The following is a 20,392-nucleotide window of genomic DNA, read 5'->3' as shown; positions in this document are numbered from 1 at the left end:
CTGTCTACATCATTATCCCCACTATTAATGTTATTATCCTCATCATCTACGTCATTATGCTCACTGTCTACATCATTATTGTCTACATCATTATCGCCACCATCTACTTCATTATGCTCACTGTCTACATCATTATCGCCACCATCTACGTCAATATGCTCACCATCCACTTCATTATCCCCACCATCTGTCATTATCCCCACCATCTACTTCATTTTCACCACCATCTCCACCATCTCCATCATTATCCCCACCATCTGTCATTATGCCCACCATCTACATCATTATCCCCACCATCTGTCATTATGCCCACCATCTACATCATTATCCCCACCATCTACGTCACTATGCCCACCATCTGTCATTATCCCCACCATCGACGTCACTATGCCCACCATCTACATCATTATCCCCACCATCTACATCACTATGCCCACCATCTGTCATTATCCCCACCATCTACGTCACTATGCCCACCATCTGTCATTATCCCCACCATCTACGTCACTATGCCCACCATTTGTCATTATCCCCACCATCTACATAATTATCCCCACCATCTACGTCATTATCCCCACCATCTAAATCATTATCCCCGCCATCTACTTCATTATCCCCACCATCTACTTCATTATCCCCACCATCTACGTCATTATCCCTATAATCTACAGTACCAGTCAAAAGTTGACACACCTACTCATTCAGTTTTTTTTTCTTTATTTTTACTCTTTTCTACATTGTAGAATAATAGTGAAGACATTACAGATGCTGAAGTTGAGTACAGATCTCTCACATTACAGATGCTGAAGTTGAGTACAGATCTCTCACATTACAGATGCTGAAGTTGAGTACAGATCTCTCACATTACAGATGCTGAAGTTGAGTACAGATCTCTCACATTACAGATGCTGAAGTTGAGTACAGATCTCTCACATTACAGATGCTGAAGTTGAGTACAGATCTCTCACATTACAGATGCTGAAGTTGAGTACAGATCTCTCACATTACAGGTGCTGAAGTTGAGTACAGATCTCTCACATTACAGATGCTGAAGTTGAGTACAGATCTCTCACATTACAGATGCTGAAGTTGAGTACAGATCTCTCACATTACATATGCTGAAGTTGAGTACAGATCTCTCACATTACATATGCTGAAGTTGAGTACAGATCTCTCACATTACAGATGCTGAAGTTGAGTACAGATCTCTCACATTACAGATGCTGAAGTTGAGTACAGATCTCTCACATTACAGGTGCTGAAGTTGAGTACAGATCTCTCACATTACAGATGCTGAAGTTGAGTACAGATCTCTCACATTACAGATGCTGAAGTTGAGTACAGATCTCTCACATTACAGATGCTGAAGTTGAGTACAGATCTCTCACATTACAGATGCTGAAGTTGAGTACAGATCTCTCACATTACAGATGCTGAAGTTGAGTACAGATCTCTCACATTACAGATGCTGAAGTTGAGTACAGATCTCTCACATTACAGATGCTGAAGTTGAGTACAGATCTCTCACATTACAGATGCTGAAGTTGAGTACAGATCTCTCACATTACAGGTGCTGAAGTTGAGTACAGATCTCTCACATTACAGATGCTGAAGTTGAGTACAGATCTCTCACATTACAGATGCTGAAGTTGAGTACAGATCTCTCACATTACAGATGCTGAAGTTGAGTACAGATCTCTCACATTACAGATGCTGAAGTTGAGTACAGATCTCTCACATTACAGATGCTGAAGTTGAGTACAGATCTCTCACATTACAGATGCTGAAGTTGAGTACAGATCTCTCACATTACAGATGCTGAAGTTGAGTACAGATCTCTCACATTACAGATGCTGAAGTTGAGTGCCCTACGGCGTGGTTCTATTTCTATTTCCAAACTATCCATTTTCTTCTTCTTGGATTAGTATCACAACTATCCCTTTCTTCTTCTTGGATTAGTATCACAGCTATCCCTTTCTTCTTCTTGGATTAGTATCACAGCTATCCCTTTCTTCTTCTTGGATTAGTATCACAGCTATCCCTTTCTTCTTCTTGGATTAGTATCACAGCTATCCCTTTCTTCTTCTTGGATTAGTATCACAACTATCCCTTTCTTCTTCTTGGATTAGTATCACAACTATCCCTTTCTTCTTCTTGGATTAGTATCACAGCTATCCCTTTCTTCTTCTTGGATTAGTATCACAGCTATCCCTTTTCTTCTTGGATTAGTATCACAGCTCTCCTTCTTCATCTTGGATTAGTATCACAGCTCTCCTTCTTCTTCTTGGATTAGTATCACAGCTCTCCTTCTTCATCTTGGATTAGTATCACAGCTATCCTTCTTCTTCTTGGATTAGTATCACAGCTCTCCTTCTTCTTCTTGGATTAGTATCACAGCTATCCTTCTTCATCTTGGATTAGTATCACAGCTCTCCTTCTTCTTCTTGGATTAGTATCACAGCTCTCCTTCTTCTTCTTGGATTAGTATCACAGCTCTCCTTCTTCTTCTTGGATTAGTATCACAGCTCTCCTTCTTCTTCTTGGATTAGTATCACAGCTATCCCTTTTCTTCTTCTTGGATTAGTATCACAGCTATCCTTCTTCTTCTTGGATTAGTATCACAGCTATCCTTCTTCTTCTTGGATTAGTATCACAGCTCTCCTTCTTCTTCTTGCATTAGTATCACAGCTCTCCTTCTTCTTCTTGGATTAGTATCACAGCTCTCCTTCTTCTTCTTGGATTAGTATCACAGCTCTCCTTCTTGGATTAGTATGACACCTATCCTTCTTATTGGATTTGTATCACATCTATCCATCTTCCTCTTGGATTATTATCACAGCTCTCCTTCTTCTTCTTGGATTAGTATCACAGCTCTCCTTCTTCTTCTTGGATTAGTATCACAGCTCTCCTTCTTGGATTAGTATCACACCTATCCTTCTTATTGGATTTGTATCACATCTATCCATCTTCCTCTTGGATTAGTATCACAGCTCTCCTTCTTCTTCTTGGATTAATATCACAGCTATCCTTCTTCTTGGATTAGTATCACAGCTATCCTTCTTCTTCCTCTTGGATTAGTATCACAGCTCTCCTTCTTCTTCTTGGATTAGTATCACAGCTATCCTTCTTCTTCTTGGATTAGTATCACAGCTCTCCTTCTTCTTCTTGGATTAGTATCACAGCTCTCCTTCTTCTTCTTGGATTAGTATCACAGCTCTCCTTCTTCTTCTTGGATTAGTATCACAGCTCTCCTTCTTCTTCTTGGATTAGTATAACAGCTCTCCTTCTTCTTCTTGGATTAGTATCACAGCTCTCCTTCTTGGATTAGTATCACAGCTCTCCTTCTTCTTCTTGGATTAGTATCACAGCTCTCCTTCTTCTTCTTGGATTAGTATCACAGCTATCCCTTTTCTTCTTCTTGGATTATTATCACAGCTCTCCTTCTTGGATTAGTATCACAGCTCTCCTTCTTCTTCTTGGATTAGTATCACAGCTATCCCTTTTCTTATTCTTGGATTAGTATCACAGCTATCCTTCTTCTTCTTGGATTAGTATCACAGCTATCCCTTTTCTTCTTCTTGGATTAGTATCACAGCTATCCTTCTACTTCTTGGATTACTATCACCGCTCTCCATCTTCTTCCTCTTGGATCAGTATCACAGCTATCCTTATTTTTCTTCTTCTTGGATTGGTATCACAGCTCTCCTTCTTCATCTTGGATTAGTATCACAGCTCTCCTTCTTCTTCTTGGATTAGTATCACAGCTCTCCTTCTTCTTCTTGGATTAGTATCACAGCTCTCCTTCTTCTTCTTGGATTAGTATAACAGCTCTCCTTCTTCTTCTTGGATTAGTATCACAGCTCTCCTTCTTGGATTAGTATCACAGCTCTCCTTCTTCTTCTTGGATTAGTATCACAGCTCTCCTTCTTCTTCTTGGATTAGTATCACAGCTATCCCTTTTCTTCTTCTTGGATTAGTATCACAGCTCTCCTTCTTGGATTAGTATCACAGCTCTCCTTCTTCTTCTTGGATTAGTATCACAGCTATCCCTTTTCTTATTCTTGGATTAGTATCACAGCTATCCTTCTTCTTCTTGGATTAGTATCACAGCTATCCCTTTTCTTCTTCTTGGATTAGTATCACAGCTATCCTTCTACTTCTTGGATTACTATCACCGCTCTCCATCTTCTTCCTCTTGGATCAGTATCACAGCTATCCTTATTTTTCTTCTTCTTGGATTGGTATCACAGCTCTCCTTCTTCATCTTGGATTAGTATCACAGCTCTCCTTCTTCTTCTTGGATTAGTATCACAGCTCTCCTTCTTCTTCTTGGATTAGTATCACAGCTCTCCTTCTTGGATTAGTATCACAGCTCTCCTTCTTCTTCTTGGATTAGTATCACAGCTATCCCTTTTCTTCTTCTTGGATTAGTATCACAGCTATCCTTCTTCTTCTTGGATTAGTATCACAGCTATCCTTCTTCTTCTTGGATTAGTATCACAGCTCTCCTTCTTCTTCTTGGATTAGTATCACAGCTATCCTTCTCCTTCTTGGATTAGTATCACAGCTATCCTTCTTCTTCTTGGATTAGTATCACAGCTCTCCTTCTTCTTCTTGGATTAGTATCACAGCTCTCCTTCTTCTTCTTGGATTGGTATCACAGCTCTCCTTCTTCTTCTTGGATTAGTATCACAGCTATCCTTCTTCTTCTTGGATTAGTATCACAGCTCTCCTTCTTGGATTAGTATCACAGCTCTCCTTCTTCTTCTTGGATTAGTATCACAGCTCTCCTTCTTCTTGGATTAGTATCACAGCTCTCCTTCTTCTTCTTGGATTAGTATCACAGCTCTCCTTCTTCTTCTTGGATTAGTATCACAGCTCTCCTTCTTCTTCTTGGATTAGTATCACAGCTCTCCTTCTTCTTCTTGGATTAGTATCACAGCTATCCCTTTTCTTCTTCTTGGATTGGTATCACAGCTATCCTTCTTCTTCTTGGATTAGTATCACAGCTCTCCTGCTTCCTCTTGGATTAGTATCACAGCTATCCTTCTTCTTCTTGGATTAGTATCACAGCTATCCTTCTTCTTCTTGGATTAGTATCACAGCTATCCTTCTTCTTCTTGGATTAGTATCACAGCTCTCCTTCTTCTTCTTGGATTAGTATCACAGCTCTCCCCTTTCTTCTTCTTGGATTAGTATCACAGCTCTCCTTCTTCTTCTTGGATTAGTATCACAGCTCTCCTGCTTCCTCTTGGATTAGTATCACAGCTATCCCCTTTCTTCTTCTTGGATTAGTATCACGCCTATCCTTCTTATTGAATTTGTATCACATCTATCCATCTTCCTCTTTGATTATTATCACAGCTATCTTTCGTCCTCTTGGATTATTATCACCACTCTCCTTCTTCTTGGATTGGTATCACAGCTATCCTTCTTCTTGGATTGGTATCACAGCTCTCCTTCTTCTTGGATTAGTATCACAGCTATCCATTTTCTTCTTGGATTAGTATCACAGCTATCCTTCTTCTTCTTGGATTAGTATCACAGCTCTCCTTCTTCTTCTTGGATTAGTATCACAGCTCTCCTTCTTCTTCTTGGATTAGTATCACAGCTCTCCTTCTTCTTCTTGGATTAGTATCACAGCTCTCCTTCTTCTTCTTGGATTAGTATCACAGCTCTCCTTCTTGGATTAGTATCACACCTATCCTTCTTATTGGATTTGTATCACATCTATCCATCTTCCTCTTGGATTATTATCACAGCTATCTTTCATCCTCTTGGATTAGTATCACAGCTATCCTTCTACTTCTTGGATTACTATCACCGCTCTCCATCTTCTTCCTCTTGGATCAGTATCACAGCTATCCTTATTTTTCTTCTTCTTGGATTGGTATCACAGCTCTCCTTCTTCATCTTGGATTAGTATCACAGCTCTCCTTCTTCTTCTTGGATTAGTATCACAGCTCTCCTTCTTCTTCTTGGATTAGTATCACAGCTCTCCTTCTTCTTCTTGGATTAGTATCACAGCTCTCCTTCTTGGATTAGTATCATACCTATCCTTCTTATTGGATTTGTATCACATCTATCCATCTTCCTCTTGGATTATTATCACAGCTATCCTTCTACTTCTTGGATTACTATCACCGCTCTCCATCTTCTTCCTCTTGGATCAGTATCACAGCTATCCTTATTTTTCTTCTTCTTGGATTGGTATCACAGCTCTCCTTCTTCTTCTTGGATTGGTATCACAGGTCTCCATCTTCTTCCTCATGGATTTCACTGCATATTCCTGGCAACTGTTACCCTGGGTGTCCACTAGGTTTTATATTTATCTCAATATACTCTCCATGACTATTTTTTTTATTTTTTTTTATTTAACCTTTATTTAACTAGGCAAGTCAGTTAATTTGAACAACATCTTATTTATAATGATGTCCTACACTAGTCAACCAAGAGCCCTATTTGTTCCACTTCGGGATATGTGGTTATCTTTAACAGATAGACTCCTGCAGTACTTCTTGGAGCTGACAGTGTATTCCAGACAATTTTTCTCCTGGGTGACCACCTTTTGGATGAACCTATTCATTACTGAGCTCTTATTTCATCCCCCCCCCCCCCCCCCCTTGCTGTTATTTTTCCTCAGTGTACTCCTCAATTCTCAACAAGAATGGAACACTGTGGACTAAAATAATTGTTATTGTGCTCTGTCACTCACAGAGACAGTCTGGGTTTTAGAGGGACCGCGCTGCAATGTGCTGATAGTTGAGGCAGAACATTCCACTCTTCAGGCAATCTCAGAAACGGGTCAAGCAGGCAGGGTATAGCTATACTGTATCCATCACTGAGCTTGCATTCCTTGAAATAATGTTATCTCGAAAGGGCTATGTGGTATATCATAATCACTCTCTTGATATATATTCTCACTACTTGTTTCCAGTGGGAATTTATACAGGGGAATTTATCTGTGCACCCTGCCCTACACATCGAGAAGATTTATACTTAACTTTACAATTGAGAATCCCTCAGAATTGCATCTGACTCACCAATGGGTCACCACCACTCAGTGGAACAAAGAATTATAACAAGCCCATTGACATATGCATTGTAGAGTTTTATGGGCCATTTCAACCGAAGAATCAAGGTTCCCAAAAAGATTTACTAAGAGCCAGCCCTTTCTAATTTGTAACATTGTAACCCGGATTTGTCTGAGTGGCAGGGAGAGTGGGTACAAGCTCTGGTTATTTCAAACGTTGATTGCAGTGCATTCATCATGCTCTTCATTCTCCTCATGTTTCTCAACATTCTCCTTCAGAACATTCTCATGTTTCTCAACATTCTCCTACAGAACATTCTCCTCATGTTTCTCAACATTCTCCTTCAGAACATTCTCCTACAGAACATTCTCCTCATGTTTCTCAACATTCTCCTCATGTTTATCAACATTCTCCTCATGTTTCTCAACATTCCCCCACAGAACATTCTCCTCATGTTTCTCAACATTCCCCTACAGAACATTCTCCTCATGTTTCTCAACATTCCCCTTCAGAACATTCCCCTCATGTTTCTCAACATTCTCCTACAGAAAATTATCCTCGTGTTTCTCAACATTCTCCTTCAGAACATTCTCGTGTTTCTCAACATTCTCCTACAGAACAGTCCCCTCTTGTTTCGCAACATTCTCCTACAGAACATTCCCCTCATGTTTCTCAACATTCCCCTACAGAACATTCCCCTCATGTTTCTCAACATTCCCCTACAGAACATTCCCCTCATGTTTCTCAACATTCTCCTACAGAACATTCTCATGTTTCTCAACATTCTCCTACATAACATTCCCCTCGTTTCTCAACATTCTCCTACAGAACTTTCCCCTCATGTTTCTCAATATTCTCCTACAGAACATTTCCCTCATGTTTCTCAACATTCCCATACAGAACATTCCCCTCATGTTTCTCAACATTCTCATACAGAACATTCCCCTCATGTTTCTCAACATTCCCCGACAGAACATTCTCCTCATGTTTCTCAACATTCCCCTCATGTTTCTCAACATTCCCATACAGAACATTCTCCTCATGTTTCTCAACATTCCCCTACAGAACATTCCCCTCATGTTTCTCAACATTCCCATACAGAACATTCCCCTCATGTTTCTCAACATTCTCCTACAGAACATTCTCCTCATGTTTCTCAACATTCCCCTACAGAACATTCTCCTCATGTTTCTCAACATTCCCATACAGAACATTCCCCTCATGTTTCTCAACATTCTCCTACAGAACATTCTCCTCATGTTTCTCAACATTCCCCGACAGAACATTCTCCTCATGTTTCTCAACATTCCCATACAGAACATGAGCACTGCTTGGTGTCCAACACTTCATCCCAGCCTTTGGACAATTTGCTTAACATTTGACACTTTTATAAGATCTAAGTGATAAATGCGATTGCCTCACCATCAGAGAAAAACTGATTTGGCGCCGTTGTCATGTTCAATGCTATTTCTGTTGAATATTTTGGACAGCTGTCTCTAAGTTTAATTTATCTTGAGCATATTTCAAATGCACAAAAAAATGACATGTCAAAAAGCATCACATTAAATATACGTGATGAAAGGTATTCTGTACATCTGTACGCCATTTTACAGTGGCAGTGTCCTTATCTGTGACATGCAACAAAAGATAATGTAACCTTCATTTGTAATTGTCTTGGTGTTCTGTTGTTTTTTTAAAACTTGCTCCTGAAGTAATTTGGATGTCCTGTAGCAATTACATATGTGACCGGTTACAGGATATGAGGCATTTGACGCCAGGTCCGTACTTCACTGCTGGGCCGTAAATATATACATTCTTCAGAAATGCCTTCTTAAACTTTAATGCGTCTTAATTACAAACTGGTATGTGATCTATAAATATTAATAAAAATGTTGAATTTATGAGCCTAGTTTAGCCAAGGAGAAAGCACTGAGCTACAGTATACAGGGAGAAAGAAAGGATCCTTCCTTGGCTAGTCATGATTGGCTGAGATAATTGGGAGGTTGGACATGCCGTGAGATGAGTCCTGATTGGCCTGTCATGTCACAGGATTCTGTTTATAAAAGAATGGGGGGCTTTCCTTGTCAGTATATCGATAATATTTGCTACCACAGATTTTTGGAAAGATATAGCTTTGGACAACTGCAAAAGTGTTACTAGAGCTGTCAAAAACATTGCTGCTCTGAATTTAGCTGTGTCTTAGTAGAGAGAATACTCTCTGGAGGACATTGCCATGCTGACTCACGTGTTTACATGTGTGGGCGGGTGGGGATGAGGCTTAAGAGGGTGTGAACTATGCTGAATAGGTGTAAACACAGAAGAGCTCTCTAGGAAGTGCAACAATCTCATGAAAATCTTTCAAAGGGCATTTTCTCCTACTTGTTTCTTAACAAGTTTATTACCTTTTTCCAGCACCATATGTTTCCCCTGTTTCCTTCAACTACAGTAAAAATAAATAAAACATATCACTTGCATTTGATTAAAGCCTCAATAGAGACACCTGGACACGATGTGCGATCAAATACCTGAGAATTATATTTCAAAGTAACTATTTTTTTTTCTTTCTCTATACTCTTCGTTCTCTACAAAAAATGTGGAGTGCGTTGGAAATATCAGTCAAAATAAGGGCTAATGCTTCATAATGTGTGGAGAACGCTGTAATGATCAGTCAAAAATAAAGACTAACACTACAGAATGTGTGGAGAACGCTGTAAAGATCAGTCAAAAATAAAGACTAACACTACAGAATGTGTGGAGAGCGCTGTAAAGATCAGTCAAAATAAAGACTAACACTACAGAATGTGTGGAGAATGCTGTAAAGATCAGTCAAAATAAAGACTAACACTACAGAATGTGTGGAGAACGCTGTAAAGATCAGTCAAAATAAAGACTAACACTACAGAATGTGTGGAGAACGCTGTAAAGATCAGTCAAAATAAAGACTAACACTACAGAATGTGTGGAGAACGCTGTAAAGATCAGTCAAAATAAAGACTAACACTACAGAATGTGTGGAGAACGCTGTAAAGATCAGTCAAAAATAAAGACTAACACTACAGAATGTGTGGAGAACGCTGTAAAGATCAGTCAAAAATAAAGACTAACACTACAGAATGAGTGGAGAACGCTGTAAAGATCAGTCAAAATAAAGACTAACACTACAGAATGTGTGGAGAACGCTGTAAAGATCAGTCAAAAATAAAGACTAACACTACAGAATGTGTGGAGAACGCTGTAAAGATCAGTCAAAATAAAGACTAACACTTCATAATGTGTGGAGAACGCTGTAAAGATCAGTCAAAAATAAAGACTAACACTACAGAATGAGTGGAGAACGCTGTAAAGATCAGTCAAAAATAAAGACTAACACTACAGAATGTGTGGAGAGCGCTGTAAAGATCAGTCAAAATAAAGACTAACACTACAGAATGTGTGGAGAATGCTGTAAAGATCAGTCAAAATAAAGACTAACACTACAGAATGTGTGGAGAACGCTGTAAAGATCAGTCAAAATAAAGACTAACACTACAGAATGTGTGGAGAACGCTGTAAAGATCAGTCAAAATAAAGACTAACACTACAGAATGTGTGGAGAACGCTGTAAAGATCAGTCAAAATAAAGACTAACACTACAGAATGTGTGGAGAGCGCTGTAAAGATCAGTCAAAATAAAGACTAACACTACAGAATGTGTGGAGAACGCTGTAAAGATCAGTCAAAATAAAGACTAACACTACAGAATGTGTGGAGAACGCTGTAAAGATCAGTCAAAAATAAAGACTAACACTACAGAATGTGTGGAGAACGCTGTAATGATCAGTCAAAAATAAAGACTAACACTACAGAATGTGTGGAGAACGCTGTAAAGATCAGTCAAAAATAAAGACTAACACTACCGAATGTGAAATCTGTTCAAGAGGCACTATGGTTAGTGAATGCAGTGGAACTGTGATGTTCATTTGCGCCGGAACACTGCCCGACCTAACTTCAGTGAAAGAACAGCTTGGTTAATAGCTTTTCCCCCTCTGACCACAGTAGTTCAAGAAGTGCTTTCAACCTACTGTACTTCTATAACCTGAGCGTTCATACCCCCCCTCCAGGTCGAACAGCTTTGAAGTCTGCGCCTTAGATGGAACGAGCACCAATATTCTACAATTTTGCACTGCAGCAGAAAGCATTGACTGGCTGCAAGCAATAGCAACCAATATCAGTGATTTGACACTGGAGAATGTAAGTCTACAGTATTAACAGGTACATCTTTTTTTTTATTTTTAAACACAGATTGAATTGATATGATTAAGAGGTTAAGATTACTTTATTGGTCAATTGCACACAAAATCCTACCGAAATGTGACGATACGCTTTTAACCCAACAGCGCTGACAGACAGACAGACAGACAGACAGACAGACAGACAGACAGACAGACAGACAGACAGAGTGCCTTCAGAAAGTATTCAGACCCTTGACTTATTCCACATCTTGTTGTGTTACAGCCTGAATTGAAAATTGATTAAATATCATTTTTTTCTCTCACCAATCAACTACACACAGTATCCCATAATGACAAGGTGAAAACATGTTTTTAGAAATGTAGTATTGAAAAGGAAATGCAGAGATATCTAATTTACATCAGTATTCACTCCCATGAGTCAATACATGTTAGAATCACCTTTGGCAGCGAATACAGTTGTGAGTGTTTCTGGGTAATTCTCTTAAGAGCTTTGCACACCTGGATTGTACAATATTTGCACATGATTATGTCATTGCTAGACAGCCATTTTCAAGTCTTTCCATCCATTTTCAAGCCAATTTATGTCGAAACTGTAACTAGGCCACTCAGGAACATTCAATGTCTTCTTGGTAAACAACTCCAGTGTATATTTGACCTTGTGTTTTAGGTTATTGTCCTGCTGAAAGGTGAATTCATCTCCCAGTGTCGGTTGGAAAGCAGACTGAACCTTAGCACTTTGTATTCAGGACAAAAAGCAGTATTATTTTAGTGCCTTGTTGCAAACAGGATGCATGTTTTAGAATATTCTGTACAGGCTTCCATCTTTTCACTTTGTCAATTAGGTTAGTATTGTGGAGTAACTACAATGTTGTTGATACATCCTCAGTTTTCTCCGATCACAGCCATTAAACTCTTAGCTGTTTAAAAGTCACCATTGGCCTCATGGTGAAATCCCTGAGCTGTTTCCTTCCTCTCCGGCACTGAGTCAGGAAGGACGCCTGTGTCTTTGTAGTGACTGGGTCTATTGATACACCATCCAAAGTGTAATTAATAACTTCACCATGCTCAAATGCTTATTCAGTGTCTGCTTTTTAAAATATTTTACCATTCAACCAATAGGTGCCCTTCGTTGCGAGGCATTGGAAAACCTCTCTAGTCTTTGTGGTTGAATCTTTGTTTGAAATGCACTGTTCGACTGAGGGATCTTACAGATAATTGTATGTGTGGGGTACAGAGATGAGCCATTCAGAAATCATGTCCATGCAACTTATTATGTGACTTGTTAAGCAAATTTTTATAACAAACCTATTTAGGCTAGCCATAACAAACCTATTTAGGCTAGCCATAACAAACCTATTTAGGCTAGCCATAACAAACCTATTTAGGCTAGCCATAAGAAACCTATTTAGGCTAGCCATAACAAAAGTGTTGAATACTTATTGACTCAAGACATTTCAACTTTTCATTTTTTTTTTATTAATTTGTAAAAACAAAAAAAAATACATAATTCCACTTTAATAACATTATGTGGTATTGTGTGAAGACCAGTGACACAACATCTCAATGTAATCCATTTGAAATTCAGGCTGATGCAAAACAAAATGTGGAAAAAGTCAAGGCGGTGTGAAGACATTCTGAAGGCAGGTAGAGGTGCAGGTAGAGGTGCAGGTAGAGGTGCAGGTAGAGGTGCAGGTAGAGGTGCGGGTGTCTGCCACGCTGGGAGCTGTTGTTGTGCAATTTCCCGAGGGCCAAACACTACCCTGAGATGCACACAAGTTACTCAACAGAAGATTTGTGCCGAGAGCCGAGTGGTATTAGAATATTTAAATCCCCCATATTCCTATTAGAATATCATTACTATCATAACGCTCCTCTCCCTCTCTTATAGAAAGAGGTGTCCATGGGCATAATGAATTAATGCCTTGTAGTAATCCATCATTAATACTCACATGCTTGCACAGTGTTTAGCTATCTCATTTTCATGATCCCCTTTTGATTAGCACACTGATGATCTATCTGCCTGCCTCTCTAAAGATCCATCCATGCTGCTCTGAGCTGCACAACCACACAGCTGTTTTTTTTTTTTTTTTTTTAATTCAGCCGTGCGTCACCTAATTATGGATAAGGAGTCTGATTGCTAAACGTCCAATCAGGATGTGATTGTGAGAGGAGCTTGGGGAGCAGAACTCTTTTGGCTTTTATTGTGGTGACCAACAACCTATAAATAGACTGTGACATCCTCTGGGCCCTGACATGTTCATCAATTGAGACTTCATATGATATAGCAGCTGACTTTCAGCTTGCTTAATAGGATTTTAGTTGTTGATTTGACCATGGGACAGTAATTACATTACAGCTGGTTTGACCATGTGACAGTAATGTATTACAGCTGGTTTGACCATGTGACAGTAATGTATTACAGCTGGTTTGACCATGTGACAGTAATGTATTAGATCGGGTTTGACCATGTGACAGTAATGTATTAGATCGGGTTTGACCATGTGACAGTAATGTATTAGATCGGGTTTGATAATGTGACAGTAATGTATTAGATCGGGTTTGATAATGTGACAGTAATGTATTAGATTGGGTTTGACCATGTGACAGTAATGTATTGCAGCTGGTTTGACCATGTGACAGTAATGTATTACAGCTGGTTTGACCATGTGACAGTAATGTATTACAGCTGGTTTGACCATGTGACAGTAATGTATTAGATCGGGTTTGACCATGTGACAGTAATGTATTGCAGCTGGTTTGACCATGTGACAGTAATGTATTGCAGCTGGTTTGACCATGTGACAGTAATGTATTGCAGCTGGTTTGACCATGTGACAGTAATGTATTGCAGCTGGTTTGACCATGTGACAGTAATGTATTGCAGCTGGTTTGACCATGTGACAGTAATGTATTACAGCTGGTTTGACCATGTGACAGTAATGTATTGCAGCTGGTTTGACCATGTGACAGTAATGTATTGCAGCTGGTTTGACCATGTGACAGTAATGTATTGCAGCTGGTTTGACCATGTGACAGTAATGTATTACAGCTGGTTTGACCATGTGACAGTAATGTATTGCAGCTGGTTTGACCATGTGACAGTAATGTATTAGATCGGGTTTGACCATGTGACAGTAATGTATTGCAGCTGGTTTGACCATGTGACAGTAATGTATTGCAGCTGGTTTGACCATGTGACAGTAATGTATTGCAGCTGGTTTGACCATGTGACAGTAATGTATTGCAGCTGGTTTGACCATGTGACAGTAATGTATTGCAGCTGGTTTGACCATGTGACAGTAATGTATTGCAGCTGGTTTGACCATGTGACAGTAATGTATTACAGCTGGTTTGACCATGTGACAGTAATGTATTGCAGCTGGTTTGACCATGTGACAGTAATGTATTGCAGCTGGTTTGACCATGTGACAGTAATGTATTGCAGCTGGTTTGACCATGTGACAGTAATGTATTGCAGCTGGTTTGACCATGTGACAGTAATGTATTGCAGCTGGTTTGACCATGTGACAGTAATGTATTGCAGCTGGTTTGACCATGTGACAGTAATGTATTGCAGCTGGTTTGATAATGTGACAGTAATGTATTGCAGCTGGTTTATAATGTATTACATGCATTTCTTTATTGTTTCCACCTCTTACAGATGAAAATGATTAACAGATATTGCTCTCCGGATGATCAGGTATGTTCTCACGCAAGGCGCTACGACTATCTTCAACTTTAACTATTTACATCTATAGCCATCTACATCTATAACTATCTATACCTATAACTATCTATACCTATAACTATCTACATCTATAACTATCTATACCTATAACTATCTATACCTATAACTATCTACATCTATAACTATCTATATCTACATCTATAACTATCTACATCTATAACTATCTACATCTACATTATAACTACACCTATCTATAACTACAACTATGTACATGTATAACTATCTATAACGACAACTATCTACATCTATAACTATCTACATCTATAACTATCTACATCTATAACTATCTATACCTATAACTATCTATACCTATAACTATCTACATCTATAACTATCTATATCTACATCTATAACTATCTACATCTATAACTATCTACATCTATAACTATCTACATCTATAACTATCTATACCTATAACTATCTACATCTATAACTATCTACATCTATAACTATCTACATCTATAACTATCTATACCTATACCTATCTATACCTATAACTATCTACATCTATAACTATCTATATCTACATCTATAACTATCTATACCTATAACTATCTATACCTATAACTATCTACATCTATAACTATCTATATCTACATCTATAACTATCTATACCTATAACTATCTATACCTATAACTATCTACATCTATAACTATCTATATCTACATCTATAACTATCTACATCTACCTATAACTACACCTATCTATAACTACAACTATGTACATGTATAACTATCTATAACTATCTACATCTATAACTATCTACATCTATAACTATCTACATCTATAACTATCTACATCTATAACTATCTACATCTATAACTATCTACATCTATAACTATCTACATCTATAACTATCTACATCTATAACTATCTACATCTATCTACATGTATAGTTATACATGTAGATAGTTATACATGTAGATAGATATACATGTAGATAGTTATAGATAGATAGATGTAGGTAGTTATAGATGTAGATAGTTGTAGTTATAATTATACATGTAGATAGTTATCTATAACTATCTATAACTACAACTATCTACATATATAACCATCTATAACTATCTACATATATATACAGCTATCTACATCTACATCTACAACTATCTACATCTATAACTATCTACATCTATAACTATCTACATCTATAACCATCTACAACTTTCTACCTCTATAACTATCTATAACTATCTACATTTAAAACTATCTACATTTAAAACTATCTACATTTAAAACTATCTACATCTATAACTATCTACATTTATAAATAACTATTATTAACTATAACTATATACATTATTATCTATATACATGTATAACTATCTACATCTACAACTATCTACATCTACAACTATCTACAACTATTTACATCTATAACTATCTATAACTGCAACTATCTACACCTATAACCATCTACATTTAACTATCTACATCTATAACTATCTACATTTAACTATCTATATCTACATCTATAACTATCTACATTTAACTATCTATATCTACATCTATAACTATCTACATTGTTATTTATGTACATGTATAACTATCTACATATATAACTATCTACAACTACAGCTATCTACATCTATAACTATGTATAACTATAACTATCTACAGCTATCTACATCTATAACTATGTATAACTATAACTATCTACAGCTATCTACATCTATAACTATGTATAACTACAGCTATCTACATGTATAACTATCTATAACTAAAACTATCTACATCTACAAATATCTACATCTACAACTCTCTATATTTATATCTATCTACATGTATATCTATCTACATGTAAAACTATCTACATCTATAACTATCTACATTTAAAACTATCTACATTTATAAATAACTATCTACATCTATAACTATCTACATCTATAACTATGTATAACTACAGCTATCTACATGTATAACTATCTATAACTAAAACTATCTACATCTACAAATATCTACATCTACAACTCTCTATATTTATATCTATCTACATGTATATCTATCTACATCTATAACTATCTACATCTATAACTATCTACATCTATAACTATCTACGTGTATATCTATCTACATGTATATCTATCTACATGTAAAACTATCTACATCTATAACTATCTACATCTATAACTATCTACATTTATAACTATCTACATGTATAACTATCTACGTGTACATCTATCTACATCTATATCTATCTACATCTATAATCATCTATAACTATCTACATCTATAACTATCTACAACTATAACTATCTACAACTATCTACATCTATAACTATCTACATCTATAACTATCTACAACTATCTACATCTATAACTATCTACATCTATAACTATGTACATCTATAACTATGTACATCTATTACTATCTACATCTAACTATCTACATCTATAACTATCTATGTGTATATCTATCTACATCTATAACTATCTACATCTATAACTATCTACATCTATAACTATCTACATCTATAACTATCTATGTGTATAACTATCTACATCTATAACTATCTACAACTATAACTATCTACATCTTTAACTATCTTTAACTAAGACGTATCCACTCATAGTATGTATTTTCATTACAAATAACCAAAAAATTGCAAGAGATTGGATTACCATGTTTCTGCAGATTGTCCACATGGCTTGGGTGTGTGAAAACCCTCAAGCTAATGATGCTGGTCCATCAAGTACCTTCAAGTTCCTGGCGTTGAGAGGCCCTTCGCTCTACATCTTCAGGACTCCTCCTGTATGAACCTCCCATTGATTTCCTCGTCATTCATTGTCTTCCCGAGTTATTTGGGTTAATAAGTTAATGCAGAGATTCCAAATGCTGTTTATCAACCACTGTATGTTGGTTTATTATGGTTCGGCGTATCGTAACACAATGCCTATAAGATACTGTATGATTACATTTATAAAAACAAAAAATGCACACACTTTTGTCCCCCCCCCCCCCCCCCCCACCCACCACCTTAGGTTAGTGGAACAGACTGGGGACAAGCTGAAACTATGTATACCCTCTATGAGGTTCTGTTAAAGGTTCACAAGGTATGTTCAACGTTCACATGCAGAATAAGATACCAGCACGAAATGTTACCGGAATATTGAAAATTATGTGCACATCACTTGAACCATGTCTATGTGTAGATCTACACATAGTCAAGTTGGGAGTTTAGCTTCCAGTGAATAAAACTGGATGACGCGTCATGTTTGGATGTGTTGCAGCTATGTGTGACGGAGGACTGTTGGATCCAGGCCAAGTTCTACCTTGGTCTCCAGCAGGATGAGGATCTGCAGGACGGAGAGCCTTTCTGTTTCAGTATCCTGGTCGGCCACGGCCAGAGTCACACCTTCAGTGTGGAGATGACCTCTGACCTCGCCGTGTGGGAGAAGTCCTTCCAAAGAGCCGTCTTCATGGAGGTGCAGAGAGTAGGGGTAAGTTGGAACAGCAAATTAGGTTTGTTTGGTCATGATGTGATTCTCCCTGGAGTCAAAGGTTTTGGGGGTTGTTATAAGTGGTGCTGAGAGACTGTATGACTGACATTTTACACATTTTACACACAAGACGAGCCGTCATTGCATTATCACAATTTTAACTGCAGCAAATACGATGCCAACACATTACTTCCAGACGTGCATTCATTTTGATAATGTGTTCCATTTAGTGGATTATTCTAGAATAGTACATAGGGCTCTATTTTAACAAGCCTAACATAATGGTATGTCTAAGCACCACTTCAGGTTGTGTATTTACAGTCATTTATGTATCGCTTTGGAATTAACTCCAATTCCAATGTTAGTCCAAAACGGGACGCTCAGGTCTAAAATAATGTGGGCCTGCCTACAATACATAGATTAAAAAGGGAATGTCGGCTCACTTGTTTTCCTCCTCTCAAACTTTAACTTTTAATAAAGCTTTGGTGATTAAGATTTATTTCCAAGCGGTCTCAGGAGCCAAACCGTTTATCGACAGTCTTGACTACTTTGCGATCGCATTGGGGCAGAACAACAAATAAATAAATCCTTCATTGAGAGGAGGGGAGTCTATGCTTTGTTTTCAATCAAATAAAACAAAATGGGAAAAAATATATGTTTTTTTTCTGTTTCTAAATACGAAGTATAAAGGCTCTGTTATGGTAAAGTCTACAGCATTATGGTGATGAGCTCTGTTATGATAAAGTCTACAGCATTATGGTGATGAGCTCTGTTATGGTAAAGTCTACAGCATTATGGTGATGAGCTCTGTTATGGTAAAGTCTACAGTATTATGGTGATGAGCTCTGTTATGGTAAAGTCTACAGTATTATGGTGATGAGCTCTGTTATGGTAAAGTCTACAGCATTATGGTGATGAGCTCTGTTATGGTAAAGTCTACAGCATTATGGTGATGAGCTCTGTTATGGTAAAGTCTACAGCATTATGGTGATGAGCTCTGTTATGGTAAAGTCTACAGTATTATGGTGATGAGCTCTGTTATGGTAAAGTCTACAGCATTATGGTGATGAGCTCTGTTATGGTAAAGTCTCAGAGGTGATGAGCTCTGTTATGGTAAAGTCTGCAATATTATGGTGATGAGCTCTGTTATGGTAAAGTCTCAGAGGGGATGAGCTCTGTTATGGTAAAGTCTACAGTATTATGGTGATGAGCTCTGTTATGGTAAAGTCTACAGCATTATGGTGATGAGCTATGTTATGGTAAAGTCTACAGTATTATGGTGATGAGCTCTGTTATGGTAAAGTCTACAGCATTATGGTGATGAGCTCTGTTATGGTAAAATCTACAGCATTATGGTGATGAGCTCTGTTATGGTAAAGTCTACAGTATTATGGTGATGAGCTCTGTTATGGTAAAGTCTACAGCATTATGGTGATGAGCTCTGTTATGGTAAAGTCTACAGCATTATGGTGATGAGCTCTGTTATGGTAAAGTCTACAGCATTATGGTGATGAGCTCTGTTATGGTAAAGTCTACAGCATTATGGTGATGAGCTCTGTTATGGTAAAGTCTCAGAGGTGATGAGCTCTGTTATGGTAAAGTCTCAGAGGTGATGAGCCATGTTATGGTAAAGTCTACAGTATTATGGTGATGAGCTCTTGCAGAGAACGCATATTGCAGCACACCATGTTCAGGAAGTGAATAGATTACATATTTAACTGCTACTGCTCTTTTGGGTATTTAATAAGAGTTTTATTTAACCTCTTGTTTAACCTTTACCTGTATACGTGAAAGATTTGCTAAAGGTCAGACTGCATTAAAATACTAAGCTCCTCATAATCAGCGCTTTAACGTGGACTGAAATAGTTGCCGGTATTCACGTTGGTTGCTGTTACTGTTTACATTTAGGGATCAGGAGCTCCACAATACTTTTGAA

The 20,392-nt window shown here is 37.7% G+C and overlaps 1 protein-coding gene across 2 annotated transcripts in view; it reads left to right on the top strand.

Moving 5' to 3' along the window:
- The window catches only part of LOC110498401 (gamma-2-syntrophin), a 98,350-nt gene that overhangs the window by 49,330 nt on the left and 28,628 nt on the right, over window positions 1–20,392 (top strand). For both annotated transcript variants that reach the window (XM_036955240.2, XM_036955239.2), the window contains 5 exons: window positions 11,135–11,264; window positions 14,928–14,966; window positions 17,651–17,767; window positions 17,998–18,069; window positions 18,247–18,456. In XM_036955240.2, coding sequence (XP_036811135.2) covers window positions 11,135–11,264; window positions 14,928–14,966; window positions 17,651–17,767; window positions 17,998–18,069; window positions 18,247–18,456 — 568 coding nt within the window. The remainder of the gene's footprint in view (window positions 1–11,134; window positions 11,265–14,927; window positions 14,967–17,650; window positions 17,768–17,997; window positions 18,070–18,246; window positions 18,457–20,392) is intronic.

The sequence above is a fragment of the Oncorhynchus mykiss genome, chromosome 19 (genome assembly GCF_057628025.1).
Source record: "Oncorhynchus mykiss isolate SJ-2025 chromosome 19, ASM5762802v1, whole genome shotgun sequence".
Classification (NCBI taxonomy): Eukaryota; Metazoa; Chordata; class Actinopteri; order Salmoniformes; family Salmonidae; genus Oncorhynchus; species Oncorhynchus mykiss.
This window is presented reverse-complemented; position numbering and strand designations above follow the sequence as displayed.